Source organism: Apostichopus japonicus, chromosome 7 (genome assembly GCF_037975245.1).
Source record: "Apostichopus japonicus isolate 1M-3 chromosome 7, ASM3797524v1, whole genome shotgun sequence".
Classification (NCBI taxonomy): domain Eukaryota; kingdom Metazoa; phylum Echinodermata; class Holothuroidea; order Aspidochirotida; family Stichopodidae; genus Apostichopus; species Apostichopus japonicus.
The window spans coordinates 1,092,016-1,113,342 of record NC_092567.1 but is presented as its reverse complement, the minus strand read 5'-3'; the positions used below and the strand labels follow the sequence as shown (position 1 = coordinate 1,113,342).

Sequence of the window (21,327 nt, the reverse complement as noted above, 5' to 3'; positions counted from 1 at the left end):
TCTCTGCCACACGATACCTACTACATTCAAACACAGCTACAGCCGAGTAGGCGCTACTTCAATATGAATACAACACCGATACCTACTACATCCAAACACAGCTACAGCCGAGTAGGCGCTACTTCAATATGAATACAACACCAGATGACTCACCAATGACATGAGTATCCAAGCTACACCTCAGACCCTAGCTCTCATTATGAGATTCTCTGCCACACGATACCTACTGTACTACATTAAAACACAGCTACAGCCGAGTAGGCGCTACTTCAATATAAATACAACACCGATACCTACTACATTCAAACACAGCTACAGCCGAGTAGGCGCTACTTCAATATAAATACAACACCAGATGACTCACCAATGACAGAACTATCCAAGCTACACCTCAGACCCTAGCTCTCATTATGAGATTCTCTGCCACACGATACCTGCTACATTAAAACACAGCTACAGCCGAGTAGGCGCTACTTCAATATGAGTACAACACCAGATGACTCACCAATGACATGAGTATCCAAGCTACACCTCAGACCCTAGCTCTCATTATGAGATTCTCTGCCACACGATAACTACTACATCCAAACACAGCCACAGCCGAGTAGGCGCTACTTCAACATGAATACAACACCAGATGACTCACCAATGATGTGAGTATCCAAGCTACACCTCAGATCCTAGCTCTCATTATGAGATTCTCTGCCACACGATACCTACTACATCCAAACACAGCCACAGCCGAGTAGGCGCTACTTCAATATGAATACAACACCAGATGACTCACCAATGATGTGAGTATCCAAGCTACACCTCAGACCCTAGCTCTCATTATGAGATTCTCTGACACGATACCTACTAAATCCAAACACAGCCACAGCCGAGTAGGCGCTACTTCAATATGAATACAACACCAGATGACTCACCAATGATGTGAGTATCCAAGCTACACCTCAGACCCTAGCTAGCTTCGAAACTCAACGAAGAAGTTATGAATTAACGAGAGTGAGCTTATGTAAGGCGAAACGTCCCAAACAGTCAATAATTGATTTGAACATAAAACACCTTGTTTTATAGTTTTCTGTTTCTTTTCTTCTCTCTCTTGTTTAAATAATATCCTGTTGGCATGACATTGATAACTAATAAGGATAAAACATTGAAGACGTCTTCACAACCAAATTAATCATTACTTACATTAATAAGTCAAACAATTATGTATATATTTTTAATTGACCTTGCAAACTAAAATACCCCTGAGTCATCCAGCACCAATTGTTTTGTTTTTATTTCTTTAAGGTTAATACAGGAAATGGACAATGATATTGTTCTGTTAAGTACTTTCAAACTTACTGTTTCTTGAAATGAGCTAAGACTTGTCAAAAATATTCAAACTACTAACGAACATCCTCTACATTCCAAGCTCAACTCTCTGTGCAATAACACAAATTATAATTTGAGAAATCCAAATATCACGCCATCTTTTAGAATTATACTCTTTAAGAGCTCGTTTATTTACAGAGCAGCCCTTTTTGTACAAAACGGCTCCTTAGATCTTTCATTGTAGCTTTTTCATCATGTTTTAGAATTGTTGCTCTTTAAGAACTCGTTTTATTTACAGAACAAACCCTTTTTTTAAACTGGTAAAGACAGCTTCTTAGATCCTTTGTTGTAGCTTCTTGATAATTTTGATAACTTTTGTAACGCTTTTTATTGTTCATTATTATCTTAATCTCATAAACTTTTGTATGTCTTAACCTGTATTTTCGATGTTCTGTATATTGTTATATTTTTATCCTATTTATAAATTTCTCTGTAAATGTATACGGGAATAAAGAAATGAAATGAAAATGAAGCCAACAAGACTTGCTACTGTACGCACTAGCAACACCAGACAAAGCAATCATAACTAACAGCTGAAAAATATGTCCTACGACGACCTTGAATTTAGAAGATAAAATACTATATATATGCCACACATAGACGACCATGATTCACTCGCGGTGATGCTAGCTTTGTAATATTTACTTTCACATGCGGTGGTAAAGCTTTCAAAAGAACACCGAATTGACACAGTATAATAGATGTCTGAATCAGGGGATAGATTAGGGGTATCCCCCTAATTTCAGCTCGTATCAAAATGGTGATTTGTTCAATATCTGGCAAAACTGATCAAGTTTAATACAAATATTCAGGATTGAAACTTTGTAGTATAGTGACACGCTGTTTCATGACAGAGTTTCGTCATTTCAAGGCGTTTGGTCAGCGATGTTAGCAAACAGAATGAGTATTGTTTAGAAGTAAGATTTCAACTGGACAAACTATTAAAGACATTTTTCGGAGATGATTGTTAGTCAGTGTCAGCAGGGGAAAATACTTAAGTTCCATTCAATTCTCAACATTTGATCACCTGAGTAAGTGTCTTCATAATAGGAAACGTAACACGAAACAAGGCAAGTTTGGTATATTCTCGAGAACTCTTCTTTAGGATTTGATATGAAACTTGTATAGTCCAGCTAATGACCTACTTTAAACCAACTGCTCTGAGGGTAGGATGACACTATATATATACTTTCTAAGTCATTCTGATTTCACAACTGTTTTCCAACATCCAACAGCATTAAAGACTGAGAAACGAAAACAAACAGTGCCTGCTTTCGTAAATTTCTTCATTAACCTACCCTTTATGCAAACTTCCCTATTTCTAACCCTCTTTTGAATTGGAGACATGTTCAGTATGTACATGAAGCTGTTTTGTGACTGACTTTTGCAATGTTCTCATTAATGTGCAAGTAAATTGCTCAGGAGAACATAATCTACCAACGCATATTATAATATGTTAAAGGACATTGTTCTTACAATATCAAATGACAATGAATTAATGAATTAAATTGAAACCAGCCATGAAACTGCTCGACTTTAACCAATAAAATGTTTAACAGAAGTGGCAACACTTGACCCAGATAATTTACAAAAAGTGTGTTGAGGTTAGTGCAATTAGTTGTATAGTAAAGAGAATAAATGTCACAAAAAAAGAAATCCTTTTTAATGAACACACAGAAGTCCCAAACATGTACTGGTTTGTACTCATAAACAAACCATGGTCTCGCTGCTTAACAAAGCCATTTCACCATGCAGGGGATAGGTACTGGTTTCTACTCATTATTAAACCATGGTACTAACTCTCTCTGCTTTACAAGGTCATTTCAACATGCAGGGAATATGTACTGGTTTGTACTCATAAACAAACCATGGTCTCTCTGCTTAACAAAGCCATTTCACCATGCAGGGGATAGGTACTGGTTTCTACTCATTATTAAACCATGGTACTAACTCTCTCTGCTTTACAAGGTCATTTCAACATGCAGGGAATATGTACTGGTTTGTACTCATAAAATTCAGTGTGGATTCTTATCTTTATATTATGAAACTCTACACCGAATTTGGTGAAAATCTGAGATGGTGGGTGTCAAAATCGATTTTTGCTTGTTGATTTAGCATGGAATGACCCCATTGCATGCTAACTTCAGTCTTCTTTCTATAGTATCTGTTTATGATTTTCTTTTATCTTTGTTATTTCATGCACTCCTCTCACCTTTTTATTGATGTCACAACCAAACTCCAACAGTTTCCTGATGATGAGATGATGCCCATTTCTAGCCGCGAGATGGAGTAACGAGCGTCCCTCCGGTATCTTCTCGAGAAGACTGGGCTGCTTCCTGAGGAGGACCTCCACGACGTCGAGACGGCCGTATTGCGAAGCGAGGTCCAAGGGACTCTCGTCCTTCTTGTTAAGAACATCGGGATTAGCACCTTTCTATAAAATACGGGAAAACTTCACAGGTTGACCCAAAATCGTTTTTAGACGACTTCCGAATAACAAATGTACAAATAGTCAGTCATTTTGGAAGATTTGTGGCGGCTAAGATATGTGGAAATTGAAAACAGAAAAGCCTATTCAAATCCCTTCAAACTTAACGAATTTGTAAAAAAAAAAATATTTGTATTTTTAACATTTATAATAATTATATAATGCTCCCATTACAAAACCTTTAAAGTGTAATTTCATAATCCTCAGGTGTGATTTCAAAAGTAGAAAATTAAAGTTTTCTTTTGACAGTTGTGTGAGAGATCTACAGATTGTTGCAATTTCATTTCCCTTCCCCCACCCCCTATAACCACCCACCTCCTGCAACTACAAAGATAATTTGCACTCCACTGCAAAGACAACAACAATTTACAGGTAATATAGAGCTTTTAGTTCAAAACATTTGCAGACAAGGGGCACATGGACAATATTAATGAAACATTGGTTATTACTCTCTCTTACCTCTAACAGGATCTCTACAACCTCTGTGTGTCCATACTGAGATGCAAAATGGAGGTGTGAGTCACCGTCATTATTCTGGTGAGAAGCAGAATTTAGCAAACGTTTCATTTTTAAACTTTAACTTCTTGAACTTCAAGATTGGTAAAAAAAATTAACAAACTCATTTGAAGTTCCTAACGTCTTATCGATAAGTGTAAACTAATTAAGTCTTTATAATAAGGAATATAACTATTTTTTTTTTTTTTTTTTTTGTAGAGGAAGGTAAGGGGAGGGGGTGTGATAGCACTATATTGATCTTCAAAAGGGAATTTCTGTCAAGCTGTAAATCTGTGCATGATCAATGCCTCAAGTCACGATCAATTGTACTTTAGGTATTTTGAGTTTTTAACTAAAATGATACCAAAAATGGCCAGTTCTCTGGAGGATGCTTTGTACAGCATCATCTTGGAACTATAAATAAAATGTCATATCTAACGAGAGAAAGGATTAAACCTGTCTTAATACAATCCACATTGCTCAGCGCTTCCTTAATGAGCCATTTAATTAATCCTGCTCTTCTCTAAGGAAATCTTATGGCTTCCACCCAAGGGACGCATCAGGAAGCTAGCTTGATTAAAATCAAATGATTCATCCTGTACTTCAACACTGTCTGTAAATCCAGGAATAGAGAAGCAATATATACAGTATGAGAGGAGAAAAAAAGTCCTACATTTCAAACAACTCATACTTTGTATGTAGAATGCTCATCACATTAACGACAGCTGGTATACACAGAGCCAGTATTCATAACGAGTGACATTAACTCTCATTAGATGCACACAGTTAAGTGATTGAGTGAAAGGCTCTGTAAGCACTATTACCAATTATCATTGGTTTTTGTACCCTTCCACTGGAGACGACCCTACTACTAATTAAGCACTATCATAGACCAGGGAATGAAGACGTGGTGTTGTTTAGCATGAAGTAGGTCAGTGAGCGACCCCATACTAATATGTTACCAAAATTTTAGGAGGCTGAGTAGATTGTAGTGCATATGTTGGATGGGGACAGGTAAGTTTATATCACACTTTCCATGCCGCTCTCCTCTATGTCTCGCACCCTCGCATTAATTAACTCAAGCACTAAGTGTCTGCTACAGTATACCAGCCATGATTATTATAAGTAGACCAGAATGGTCCAATCATTGAGCAAGGCAGTGCTAACAGATCACCAAACTGCTCTCAATCTCTAGACATTGTAAGATCAGAGAGCACTTGTTTTGAGTAGACAGGAAAGCAAGCAAATAGTGTAGTAAATACTATACTACCACTGATTCTGCACCCAGGGTTAACCATGATTATTATAAGTAGACCAGAGTGGTCCAATCATTGAGCAAGGCAGTGCTAACAGATCACCAAACTGCTCTCAATCTCTAGACATTGTAAGATCAGAGAGCACTTGTTTTGAGTAGACAGGAAAGCAAGCAAATAGTGTAGTAAATACTATACTACCACTGATTCTGCACCCAGGGTCAACCATACAACTGTAATTATGTTTCAAAGATGTGAATGATGAAGCCTCTCTCCTTATCTTAGAACTTCCTGTTATTACCACAACACATTCCTTTCATATCTCATAAAAATCTTTATTTACACACTGATCTCATATCTGTTTGTTCCTACCACCAATCAGCTTCCTAGAATACTTGCTCTTGTTTACCTACAGTACTTCTTACAATGCTACTATTGTTCAAATACAAATATTGCAACCGTTTAGCAAACACTTTAAAGCTGTATTTTGTGAATTGTGTTGTTTCATGCATCATGTTTTCATTGCATCTTTTGCACCAAACCATGAAATACTCACACAGAATTGAATTCCCCTCAAATAAAGCCAGAAATGGGAAGTGGTAACAGCCATGTTGCTATTCTTAGTTAACTACTTATTAACTATTGAATGAAATCTAAACATATTCTGTGTCTAGCAAAGTTAGTCAATTATGCGTTATTTTGCATTTGCAAACCTTCAAAGAATTACTCTTTATTCCATTTCACACATTTTTTTGATAACAAAATGTCAGCCACTGTGCTTTCATGTACCTCGTCATTCCAGTTAACACTGATAGGCACACTAAGATACACTGATAGGCACACTAAGATACACCAATAGTGGCACACTAAGATACACTTTAATAGTGGCACACTAAGATACACTTTAATAGTGGCACACTAAGATACATACTTAGTGGCATGTGAGATACACTTAGTGGCACACTAAGATACACTTAGTGGCACACTAAGATACACTTAGTGGCACACTAAGATGCACTTAGTGGCACACTAAGATATACTAATAGTGGCACACTAAGATACACTTAGTGGCACACTAAGATACACTTAGTGGCACACTAAGATACACTAATAGGCACACAAAGATACACTTAGTGGCACACTAAGATACACCAATAGTGGCACACTAAGATACACTTAGTGGCACACTAAGATACACTAATAGTGGCACACTAAGATACACTTAGTGGCCCACTAACATACACTCACCACAAGTTGGTGACACTGTCAACAGGACATGCAGCTTTAAAGCGTAAATACATTTAACCTTAGGAAGTCAAATGTGACCTCTTTATGATGGTTTTGTATGTTAAACTATACAGCTCTATATAACTATTGACTTTATATGGAAGAATTTAGCTACAGTATGTAATGCACTGTTAAGAGTAACATGAGAGTGATTTCTGCTTAAAGTTGCTGCCCTCAAAGATTACCGACCTGCTCGTTGACCAAAGACTACTGACCTGTTCGTTGACCTGCCCTCTTGTGATGCCCTTCATCAGGAGGGCATTCAACATGGCACTGTTTCCAGTCCAGGCTGCAAGGTGCAGCGGGGTGTTACCACGGTTATCGGGAACAATCGGTGATGCCTCATACTTCAACAGCAGTTCAACGATATCACTACGACAACAAAAGGAGAGGCAATATCAATCACACTATTGAATTCATCTTGTACATTGTAAAACCAAAATGTCTATAATCCAAAAACATGAAAAATATGAAACCAATTTTTACCAAATAACAGTTAATATAACAAGTGAAACAGTATGCTGCGTGTTTTTCTTTTTCTTTATGGTTCAATATACCCACTGAGAATTATAATTAATGGACTGGAATAGACTCAATTTCAAACTTCAAACTGCACGCTATATTTTTCCGCCCCAATAAAGACAAAATTGACCAATTCTTTGAAACTTCATTTCTTTTCCCCTTCATTTCCTTTAAAATGTAGTTTGTTTAAAGGTGCAACAAATTTTTAAAGTTTAATACTGGTGTTTTAATGACATGCAACAAGGATAATTAAGCATCAAGGGTACTAATGTATCTCTTTAAACGGACAGTACTTCATTGGAAGTATGTCTAATTATCTGAACTTCAAACAAGAGAGTCTGAAAGAAAATAAGGAAGACTACACAATTAACCAACTTTGGTAAATGAAATCTACAGTAGTTTCCCTCTGCAGTGGATTTAAGATATAGCAGCCTATCAATTAATGAAACCAAAACAGTTTGCTGAGGATACACTTTGTATAGTTACAACCTTTGAACTAGAAACAATGTCTTCTTTGCTACCCATAAGAATCTTTCAGTTGCTTTCATACAGGTATCATAAAACTTACTGGTTTGATTTTCTATCCACTACAAAAACGTATGTGTAGACACTTTGGATGGTAGAATGAGAAGGAAGGGCAACGACCGGAGGAGCAGGTCGCTGAGGGTGCACAGTGTTAAAAGATTACCAGGGCATACTAGACACGGTAGAATGAGGTGCCAAGGTTGTGAGGAGACAGGTAAGCCAGGAGCACAGTAAATTTAGCATATCTGATCACTACACACACACACACCCACCCACCCACCCACACAAAAAAAAGCCATAATTTGAAACTGTCTGAATGAATGTGACCAAGGTTTTCATGACAAAATTATTATGCTAGGTACTGTTAATGCTAATAATGGTCTTTTAAACTTGACATGTATGTATTTGCCTGCAAACCTCAAAACCATTTTCCAAATTTCTGAGATGTTTCATCGTCAGATTAAAAGCTCTATATATGACGGCCAGGAATAAAATGAGTTTGGAATCCTGCAGGAGAGAATTAGCGAGGACTTCTTCACACACCGAGATGCAGAAGAGTACTAGCGAGGACTTTTTCACACACCAAGATGCAGAAGAGTACTAGCGAGGACTTCTTCACACACCGAGATGCAGAAGAGTACTAGCGAGGACTTTTTCACACACCGAGATGCAGAAGAGTACTAGCGAGGACTTTTTCACACACCGAGATGCAGAAGAGTACTAGCGAGGACTTTTTCACACCGAGATGCAGAAGGGTACTAGCGAGGACTTTTTGACACACCGAGATGCAGAAGAGTACTAGCGAGGACTTTTTCACACATCGAGATGCAGGAGAGTACTAGCGAGGACTTCTTCACACACCGAGATGCAGAAGAGTTCTAACGAGGACTTTTTCACACACCGAGATGCAGAAGAGTACTAGCGAGGACTTTTTCACACACCGAGATGCAGAAGAGTACTAGCGAGGACTTTTTCACACCGAGATGCAGAAGAGTACTAGCGAGGACTTTTTGACACACCGAGATGCAGAAGAGTACTAGCGAGGACTTTTTTACACATCGAGATGCAGGAGAGTACTAGGGAGGACTTTTTCACACACCAAGATGCAGAAGAGTACTATAACGAGGACTTTTCACACACCAAGATGGGGTACTGGTGACCTTTAAATACTGTCCTGTACATCTTAAACTGTGTCAAACCTTCTTCTAGCTAAATGCACATAGCGAGCAATACTTCACTCAGCCTCCTCAGCACAATCTATGTAATGCAGGCTCAGTGAAGCAGAAGAATATAATAATACTGTACTGCTACCCCTGGGATATATGACACCGCTGTGATATGTATCATAACTGAGATTATAAATAACCTCAGGGAGGAAACTGATATATATTAGAAGCAATAAGTCTATAGAAGTTTGCTCTCCCCCTCAATCCTGTGCATCAACACCTCCCATGGAGCTCCTGAGCTGCACTAGGATGAGGATTTTATGGTTGGAAGTTAGGAGAAGAGAGACCATGAATGAAAAGGACAAGTAGGGATTAAACTCCCACAATAGTAGTAGTGGAAACAGTGACCAATTGATATCCTGGTGTGAATCATCAAAGCAAGCATGTTCACTCATCCCTACAGATAATAAACCATGACCGCTTGATAGTTCAGTATCTATAGGCAAGTACAGTAGTCTCTGATACACTATGAAGTTATCCCTACACATGATAGCACCATGTCCAACTTTCAATTTTTAGTTCAGTATAGGCAAGTACTGTCTTATACACTATGAAGTTATCCCTATACATAATGTGTACCACCATGTCCAACTTTCAAGTTATCCCTATACATAATGAATGTGTACCACCATGTCCAACTTTCAGCTGTTATTTCAGTATAGGCGAGTAGTCTCTGATACACTATGAAGTTATCCCTAGATACAATAACTGTGTACCCCCATGTCCATCTTTCAAATTATGTTACATGTAAAAGTGAAGATGGCATATTAGTTGCACATCACCATCGCAATCCTCATCATCCATGTAGTTAACACAGCTTTCTCTGGACAGATAGTTAGCCCATATACTGTACAGTAATATTGTTACATTCTGTGAACTCCACTGTTCATCCCTGCAGATACAGTACAGCAAGCTATCTTCATTTAAATCATACTAAAAAGCCACATTAAATGCATTCCATTATAAACACAAAGTTCAACCAATCCATAATGTTTACAATTGTTTTTGGTTCTGATGGGTGGTAAAAATTGACAATGGGTAATAATTACCTCATCGTGAATGTGTGATTATATACTATAAACTTAAGTACAAAAAAAAGGTATATAATCATTCTTTTCAAAACATTTAAGGTTTTAGATGGAACCATAGCATTTAACAATCTTGACATAAAAATAATAGTCTTCAATACTGAAAAAATTAATTTGAATCCTAAATTATTCCTTGCTATTAAGAGTTTTAGTTCTGTATGACAAAATTTAAGAGCTACTGTATGACACAATTTACATCCAGTTGGTTTCACCTACACATACTAATAGTTATACAGATATTATTGTTGCAGTTCTTGGAAAAGAGTAACATTTTGTGTCCCACAACTTTAAATGTAATTATTTTTATTTCAAGTTGCTTTTCCCTTTGGTTTCTTTCTGTTTCATTTCTGTTATTCTTTTCTTTTCTTTTTTTGTCTGTTTTTACAAGCCTTTGAAGCCCATATGTCCAACTTCATTGTTTATGTCTTGTTTTGGCAGACTAACAGACCACAGATTACAATAAGATTTCAGATCCCTAAATTCACCCCATTTCTTTGATTATTGAGTATAGACTGTATGTATAGTACAATCAACCTAGCATATGTTAACACCAAATGCAACTTTTAATTGATTAATAATAATAATAATAATAAGCAAATATTTATATAGCGCTTTATGCAAGTGATTAAGTGAAAGTGAAACCATTGTTTTATTAAGTACATTACATAGGAAACACATTGTGATCTCAAACAACTAACAACCATGGAGACATTTATCCATCAGCAACTATATAATGACTTCCCCCATTAACATATTACCTGTGTCTATTTATTAGCTACTATGTTTATACAGTAGGCTACTTCCAAAGGAAACCTTTAACTAATTAGTACAGTCGGACTATATAGTGTTGTAGGTTAAACTGTGACATTACCTATATACTGTTAGGCAATTCATTATGTTTATACAGTACGGCTACTTCCAAAGGAAACCTGACTTTATTACTAATTAGTACAATCGGACTATATATAGGATTGTTTATAAACAGTTACATTACCTATATACTGTACTGTACCTACAACTACCTCACACATTGATACTCTATATGACTTCTTACCATGTTAGGCAATTAATTGATTATGTTTATACAGTCTAGGCTACGTCCAAAGGAAACCTGACTTTATTACTAATTAGTACAATCAGACTATATATAGGATTGTTTATAAACAGTGACATTACCTATATATACTGTACTGTACCTACAACTACCTCACACATTGATACTCTATATGACTTCTTACCATGTTAGGCAATTAATTGATTATGTTTATACAGTAGGCTACTTCCAAAGGAAACCGGAATTTATTACTAATTAGTACAATCGGACTATATAGCATTGTATATAAACAGTGACATTACTGTACCTATATATACTGTACTGTACCTATAACTACCTCACACATTGATGTACTCTATAGTACAGTACCTCTTACCATGTTAGGCAATTTATTTATTATGTTTATACAGTGGGCTACTTCCAAAGGAAACCTGACGTTATTACTAATTAGTACAGTCATACTATACATAGTGTTGTAGGTATAAACAGTGACAATACCAATACATGTACAGTATACTGTAGGCAATTTATTTATTATGTTCATACAGTACTTAACAACAACCAATATGTTACAAACAGAGGGTATTGAATTTTGTGATCCTGTACGTAATAAGGAAAAGGATTATATGTACATGCTTGCGATGTTCGTCAAACGGGTAACAAAGGGGGCACCACGGGTCACTAACAGCTTGGTATTCCCTTTAATCATACCGTCCACCTTAAAACCCTTTTGTATGGATGCGTGATAATTTTTGCCATTGTTACGTGAATTCCAGCAAGTTACTGTTGGGGTCTATTTTTGAGAACAATTTGATCTGAAGACGTGCCGCGTCAACTGAGTATAATTGGCATTACAAAAAATGGTTAAACTTTACAACGTACAGGAGCATTTAGCAGGCCGTTTAGTCTGTTAACCGGTAACCGGCTAATCAGGTAACCGGCAGGCAGTCTCACAGAAATAACACCAATCATTAAATCTGATACAATTTCCAACCAAACAAATATATTAAAAGCAATTTGCCAAGAATATTTTTTTTCAAGATCCATAAGTAGGAGAGAGATTATTCAAGACATTTCAACATTAAAAGATTGAAATTAATCTGGACATTGACTAAATTTTCCTCTCTTTTCTGTGAGTTAATTTACTGTACATTGACTACTTTCATATGTCACCTACATGCGAAAAGGCTGGCTTTCTACTTTGTCCTCAAACCTTATATGTTATACTGTACAAAAGTAATATATGAAGCTCTGCAAATTTGCATTGGGCATGTCAGTATGCATGCATATTCATTCATGACTGGATCCTCTCTCTGAGCTATTAAGTTTAGGTTTATAGTCATTAGTACAATATTTTGCTGTTTTTGTACTTAGTGCTCAGTTATATATCAATTTACAGTGTGTACAGAAAGCAAAAGTAAAAGAAAATATAATGTCATTGTATGTCTAGCATTGTTTCAGTTAATTGCCAAAAAATGTCTGTATATGCCTTGCTACTTCAATGTGAATTCCAAGTGCAGATTTCATTGCCAAAAGTAACAGACTATATATGTTTGTATTGATATACTGTTTGATGTATACTTGTCAAATATCTTCAAACAATCAAATATAGTATTTAACCAGACTTAAGCCAAAATGTATACATTGTATATTTATCACAAAATGTAGCTTGGTTAAACTCCTAAATTTCAAAAACAACCTGAATTGAATGTATGTATACATGTAGGACGACAGAATACTGTACTCTAGCAATTTCACCGACCTTAGCAACCTGACAACTTATGACTCACTTCTCTTCAAGTGCAGTGGTGTGAAGTTTTCCACCATTATTGACATGAATTAATTCATGAGTGTGTAATATGAATCCCCTTATTCACCCTGGCAGCTATTTCTGGTGGGCATAAATTGCAAACTGATGAGTATGATGATGATGATATTGGTGAGCTGGCTTCATAATTTGAATTGTTATTAGTGATCTCATAATCCAGACGATTTATAAGTATGTGCTCTCACTGTATGTGAATGAGGGATTTGATCATATCTGGTGATGACACATTAATACTCATAACATTCAACTCATCTAAAAGGTCTGCCATTCATTCTAAGGCTCTCTGAGGTTATGACCACCAACTTCAGACTGATATAATAATTCAGTCAATTTCACAGAGTGGTTGTGGCGGTGTCTTTGTGCAATGGGAAACTTTTATCATAAATATAAAAACATACAGCTCTAGATGGATTTCTAAATTAGGATGAAAAGCATTTATTAATATTGTTCATTGAGAGGTTGTGAGGAGTGGAGAGGTTTTAAGTAAATAAAGCAAAGTCAAGAGCCCAAACGTACTGGTTTAGATATTTACCAATGACGGTACTTACCTGTCGCTACATACTTACGCACCCTAGAATAACAACTTAGGTAAAGCAAGATTCTTGCGCTGCGAAAAACTCTTACACTAAGGAAGACAAGGAATTAAGCCAATTTTCCTTACTAGATAAATCAGGACTCACTGCCCCCACCTACCCGATCTCCCAGGCCCAACATTCCTTACAATATACCTACCGATGTCCATTCAATACAGCATGGTGTAGAGGTGTGTATCCAGACCCATCTTGACAGTTAGGGCTGACACTTCTCCGAAAGCTACAGGAAGACAAGAAAGAAATCTGGTTAGTAAATAAATAGATTTGTCGACAACTAGATGCACTGTAGTTCTTTTCTTACAGTATGCTATGTAGGTCTGTACTGCAGGTCATAGTAGAAAGTTATATTTTTACAGCACTTGGTCATCTATTAACAATTATAAGCAGTTCTTGAAATATGAGACTGTTTGCCCATTTTGATGATGACTCATTGAATACCAATTTTCAATTTCAATTTCAATTTTTCAATTTTTTTTCAATTTCTTTATTACAGTATAAATTACAAAATTTATAAATAGGACACATAATAATGATACACAAAAGATGTAAAATGTACAAAATGTACCAATGGAATTAGTGATCTACAAACCAGAAATTACCCAATTATGCAAAGATAATTTTGATAGATGCACTGACGAGCTGGAATGTACAGACAGTTCTATTAATAACTTGGATCATATTTATAGCTTTACTTTGAGTCTCTACAATCAGGAAGTTTGGATAACATGGAAGTATGTATACATTGACAGCTTGCTAAATTTACCAGGTCCTTTTCTAATGTAACAGACACATTATTACTATCCCATAAATGAATAATCATGACATCTGCATGGCATGTACAGTAATACCGTCAATGAGCAAAACATTGCCAACCACAATTCAATAAATGTTCATCAAGAAATTAATTACATGAATTCCTACCGACACAATTACTGAGTCTATTGTCTTTTTGCTGTCTATATTTCCACTCTACAAATGACTCTTTTTTTAGAACTATGTCTCCAACTTAATACATGCCATGTTTTGTACAGTACAATGTTGTAACAGTACAGTGCAATGTTGTACAGTACAATGTACAGAACAATGTTTTGTACAGTACAATGTTTTGTACAGTACAATGTTTTGTACAGTACAACGTTATGCAGTACAGGACAGTGCAATGTTGTTACAATGTACAAAACAATGTTTTGTACAGTACAATGTATTGTACAGTACATTATTGTACAGTACAGTACAATGCTGTCCAGTACAATGTTTTGTACAGTACAATGTTTTGTACAGTACAATGTTTTGTACAGTACAATGTTCTGTACGTGCAATCCTCTGATTGCAATGTTTTGTACAGTACAATGTTTTGTACAGTAAACTGTTCAGTATGTACAAATCATTGATTGCATACAAGTAATCTTGGTACCTTTCATACTCCAGTCTAAGCTAAAGATACAGTTAATAACTTCCTACCCCAGATTTGAGCCAATCATTTGCTTCATTCATTCCTAAATCAATGTACAGTCATTGCTAACTGTCAATGAAAAAGACAGCTAGCTAAATGGACAGAATCTGAATAAGATCAATACGGTATGTAATGACTGCAGTTAAGCAGCCTATACAACCTGGTTGTCAATCAGCCTAGGTATTGACATATCATAAGTAAATCAAAAGACTAGGTCTCCTATACTGTAGCTGTGTTAGGGTAAAGTTATTTATGACAAAGTTCAGTTTGACAATATTCCTGTACATGTATGCAATAAATATTGAAAACTTTATCCCAGAGCATAGACTTTACCTTTTCCTTGGATTAGAAACAACTGCAGTATTGGGAGGAGGGGGGGGGGGGGGGCTTGCAGCCTGTTCATTTGTATTCTTATACACGCTACATTACAGTTTATGGATTCTGTTCTCCCAGCAAATTATGCTAGATCACTCAAAATGTCTCTCTAGAACTCTAAATTATGTTATAATTTGAAGCTTAAAATTGCCCCAACTAATTCCCTGTGGGTGGGTCAAGCTACAGTGTACTAGGATCTGCAGTGATCATTGTGATGTGACCAACAAACTACTGGACGTATTACAAATGTTACAACAAATCAATGCTTTAACACACATCGTTTGAGGTCAGATACTCTCTGGTATTTCATAACATGTCACATACAGATCACTGCACACTGCATTACTATACCAATTAATGTACAACAGTATTATTACCTATGCAGCATTATTACATACAGTACAGCTCTGTATTGAAGTACTGTACATACTATACTGCAGTATAGTCTAACTCAGGGTAAATTCTTTCCATTTGTTTTGTTTATTATCATTTCTCATGCCTTGCATGCCAGAGGTGCAGTCCATTAGTATCTAGACCATTGGTCAATATTGCCCTCAGTCCACTCAGAACCATTTCAATAACATTCATGGTAAATTAAAACCGTAAATCTTAATGGTTTATAGAGGAAGTATACACCATGTGCTTGACTTCTGTTAAATGAAAGTGATTTGTTGTAGCATTGCAGATTAATGACTGTATAAACAACTTACATCCTAAAAATGTAAAAATTGAATTACACATCAAGTATCACCACTTACTACATCAACTAATATATTGTGTGTGTGTGGGGGGGACAATTAGGTTGTGTGAGAAAGTGTGTACTGTACATAAATGTACACACTGGCACAGTATGGAATTAATAGCCACAAACAGATCTCTCAAAACTTGATAGTTTCAATTAACAAACTACCTGTAACATAAATTAATTAAAAACAATTGCCAAACTTAATTCCATCTCTTATATTTAATATTTGATGGCCAAGAAAGGAACATGAGACTAAACTAGTCAAATTCCAAACTTTAGAAAGTTCCAATCTACTTTTTTTGGCGTGTGCTTATTTACGTAATTAGGAAAATGTCTGAAGGCAAAAATCGCTAGAATCGAACAGAAACTCTACGAGGAGTGAACACTGAACATAGCAGTTTAAAAAATTGTAGATCAATGCTACAAAATTATCACGAACTGTTGAGGTATTTAATGCAGAAGAGTGCATTCACTAAAAAGTTTTTAACTAATCATTTGTCCATGTAAGGACCAGCAGGGAATTTAGATGACTTTGTGACCAAAGACATATTATACATTTTTATGCAAAATATGGCTCAAAATTGTTAAAATGAGCACATATATTCTAGAGAATGTGAATTCCCAGTACAACTAAAGCTGAGTTCTAGAGATCTTCTCTAATCATATACGTAAACGTGAAGGTAAAAGTCAGGTGTTTTCTACTAAACTCAAATTGTGGTTTTCATAGCTTGCAGTTCTCTCTGCCATATTGAATAATACCAAATTGTTGATAAAAATATAAAATATAGAGATAAAAGTTTTATCTCTCTGGCACAATGTCCCTCCACCCCCCTCCATCTCCCCTCCCCCTTCCCGTCCCACATGCACACACACATTGCATTCAATATGACAAAACAGCTGATTGTGCAATACTTTTAGTTTTAACACAAAACTAAGTAATGTCAGTAGATTTGAATATCTTACTGCTCTGAAATGACTGTAATTGGCAACATTACTGTACTTTTATCATCTATCATTCAACATTGCTGATATCCCAAACAACACACAGTCATATATATTAGAACAATATTATCTGACTTTTGACCTTTGGGGTCAAACCTCTACTCTCAACTTCCACATTGCTCATGCTGTGATTCTGTTATTTCCACTGTTAACAACCAATCCATAGAAGTGACTAACTCTGAATGTGCCTGAATGCAAGTCTCTTAATAAATAACAAAGGAAAAACAATTGATTGCCAAGCCATTAATTTGAGGAGAATATAGATAGGAAGATATATGGGATGGATGTGGCGTGATATATTGTGCAATGGTCCATGGAACATAGACATGTCTCAGCCCGGGTAATATTGGTAACATCATTATGAGTCTTTTCCTTTTCATACCTTTAGTAGTATCGGCCCTAATCATTATCTGACCATAACTTGGAACATACTTTTTAGGTTATGTATCACAGTTGCAGCCAGAATTTAATAATCGGTCTGTAACTAGTGAAGGTCAATGTAAATTAACAGAAACTCTTGTAACAAAGTGACTTTGGCTTGCTGAAATTTATGAAAGTATCTTATCTGCTTGTGATAGCACATGTATTAAAAAATGAACAAACATGTACAAACATTAAAAACATGTACAAGCTTTACAAACATACATGTACAAACATAACAAACATGTACAAACATGTAAAGGCATTACAAACATCTACAAACATAACAAACATGTACAAACATTACAAACATGTACACATTACAAACATATACAAACATAAACATGTACAAACATTAATTACAAACATGTACAAACATGTAAAAACATAACAAACATGGACAAACATTACAAACAAGTACGACCATGCACAAACATGTACTAAACATTACAAACATGTACACACATTACAAACATATACAAACATAAACATGTACAAACATTAATTACAAACATGTACAAACATAACAAACATTACAAACATGTACAAACATTAGAAACATGTATAAACATGTATAAAGTTATAAACATGTATAAACAATTATATAAACATGTACAAACAATACAAACATATATACAAACATTACAAAAATGCAGGAAAATCAAGCCAGACCTTTGAATGAAGGAATTCTGTTACAAACTTTACATGAAGACAGTGTGCTAAAGAACTTGTTTCAAATTGTTGGACTATGTGTGGCCATTCTTCTTAAATATCTAATATAAATATGGCCAATCTGATATCGACATACTAGTATTACACCGATCCACTTTACTGATCCACTGATCCATTGATCCACTTTAAGGTGGTCAAGTTTCTTCTCTACTTTAAGGTGGTCAAGTTTCTTATCATTTTCTTTCTTTGGAATTCACACAAGTCCTACCTTGGAACAGAACATAAATTTAAAATTTGCCTCTGATCAATACAACCATCTGGTCTGTTCTTAACGAGGTTGACATGGATGGATTCTCCCTATGTAAACATTCCAGACCCAAGAGATATATGTAAACCAATGCAACCTGCAGTTTGTATGGACCTTACCATTTGTGAAACAGGTAATGACCTACATGTGTGTTAGTAGTAGTAGTAAATGACAAGAGCTTTGCATTCCAGAGCTGATTGTAACATTGCCACTGTACCTTACAGTAGTACAGTAAAGACAGCTGGGCATTAAGTAAGCCATACACCATTGACATCTATGTAAAAGTGGCCTCCATGGGGTGGGTGGTTATGATCACTTCAAAAACCAAAGTTACATTCCTCACAGGGCAGTGGTAGAGAAAGGTCAGATACACAGTCTCAGAACAAACAGATTCTACACACAGTATGCTATAGTACATTATACCCACTGAGTTCATGAAAGGATAGGGCTGGCTATTGTTAGAGGATATAATAGCTATAAATGACACAGTTAAATACAGTAGGTTTAACAAATAACATGTTAGGATATAAATTACACAGTAAAATACAGTAGCTTTAACAAGTAACATGTTAGGATATAATAGCTATGGAGTACACAGTAAAATACAGTAGGTTTAACAAATAACAGTTCAAGTTAGGATATAACAGCTATAGATGACACAGTAAAATACTGTAGATTGAACAATATACTAGTCTATAACAGCTTTACTACACATACAGTAAAATACTGTAGGTTTAACAAATACCAGTCATGTGAGGGTATAATAGCTATAGATTGCACAGTAAAATACTGTAGGTTTAACAATATACTAAGTCTATAACAGCTATACTACGTACTGAACACAGTAAAATACTGTGGGTTTAACAAATACCAGTCATATGAGGGTATAATATTGTAGCTATAGATTGCACAGTAAAATACTGTAGACGGTTTAACATAATACTTGTCTATAACAGCTTTTCCACACAGTAAAATACTGTAGGTTTAACAAATACCAGTTAATGCTATTATAGCAGCAGACAGTGATTGTTTGCAACTGGTGACTAATCCAAACATCTACCAACTGATCTGTTAAAGTAAACACTACTTCTCAATAATGACCTGGTTTGACCAGTGATCAGCATGCAGTCCTACTGTACCTCACTGTACACTGACAAGGTGTCACCACACACAAACAATACAGAAGAACTATATATACCTGTATACAACAAAGCATTTGTTTTAAAGGTAAAGAGTTTTATTTTCCTTTCTTATTTGTTTATGTTGAGAGTGGTTGAACTCCATTGAGAGTTACCAAACCATAAGTTTGCAAATGGGCTAATTAATGCAGCCTTCGTTTTTGTCATAAATTTGTACTTGTTTTCATTTCCTTTCGTGTTTTTGGTAACCTTCATAGCAAATTTTGCAAGTTAGACTATCGATAGCTTTTAAAAAACCTACTGATCTTGCAAATGATCAACTTTTAGACACCTCCCCAGTTGGTCACCAAGTTTGAAGTAACTGGAAATTCACCTGTAAATAACGACTGATTAACAAATTTCATCAATTAATTATAGCCTTAATTATACCCATTTATACTTTCTGTGGTCTATAAACCACTTCTAAAATGCAGAATTGCAAATTTTCATAACTTATCTTGAACCTAAATTCATTTGAAGTGAAATATGGATAGCGAAGCTTGAGCTACTGCATATTCAAAGTACACGGTAATAGTGGACTGTTAATGCACCAAATGTAATTCAGGCAAAAATATTAACCTTCATTCAAAATACACTTAGAACTCAAAAGTCCAGGCGTATTACATACATAGTGATAGTGTACTCTAAAAAAAGATAAATATTTCCAAATAAGAGTTTACGCCACATATATCTACACTGTAGGCAGACATTATGATAACTTAAAATTGCAGATATGTGAAGCATTATAAATAAAGTCACTAATACAATACTTTGACAGGGTAATAGGCTAGCTTCAACCACGGTATACATTCCTTACAGACTATTAAATGTGAACATTGGAATTTCATCCGTGACATTAATAACAAACATTTTACAATTTAAGTCTGTATGATACAGTACTTTAAGAAAACTACTCAGGGGGCTGCCCACTCCCAGCAGGTAGACTTGCTTCACAGACATTGATTATACTGCACAGAGATTAACAATGACGGTTATGGATCGATTAATAGTAGGCTAGCAATTTTACTTAACATTCACAACAGTCTGTGTAAATTTTAAGGAACCAGAGATCTCATGTCACACGTAACACCCCACCTCCTCCACCTTCCACCCTCCACCCTCCACACCCCACCCCCCACCTCCACCCTCCACCCACCCTCCACCAAACAATCAAACTACAATCTTGACCATCCTTCAGTGCTTGGTCAGGATCATTCCCCATTGAATGGAGATCATGATTACGGTTTGAACAGTCTAATCCTGAGTACGAGAGCATTCTCACAGTTACAAAGAGTGAAAGTTGACCGCCATTTTGGTATCAGCTGGCACCCCTTGTGTAATTCTCAAACATGTTAACAAGACATTAGCTATACAGTAAAGGTACCCCATGACAGGGAGAAAGTAAAATGTATCATTTGCATAACTTGAGAATTTGC

At 35.8% G+C, this 21,327-nt stretch overlaps 1 protein-coding gene across 2 annotated transcripts in view; it reads right to left on the bottom strand.

Moving 5' to 3' along the window:
• LOC139970272 (ankyrin repeat and sterile alpha motif domain-containing protein 1B-like) overlaps positions 1–21,327 on the bottom strand; it is a 123,651-nt gene that overhangs the window by 77,011 nt on the left and 25,313 nt on the right. For both annotated transcript variants that reach the window (XM_071975941.1, XM_071975942.1), the window contains exons 2-5: positions 13,879–13,959; positions 7,119–7,275; positions 4,328–4,402; positions 3,593–3,814 (exon numbers count right to left, since the gene is read on the bottom strand). In XM_071975941.1, coding sequence (XP_071832042.1) covers positions 3,593–3,814; positions 4,328–4,402; positions 7,119–7,275; positions 13,879–13,959 — 535 coding nt within the window. The remainder of the gene's footprint in view (positions 1–3,592; positions 3,815–4,327; positions 4,403–7,118; positions 7,276–13,878; positions 13,960–21,327) is intronic.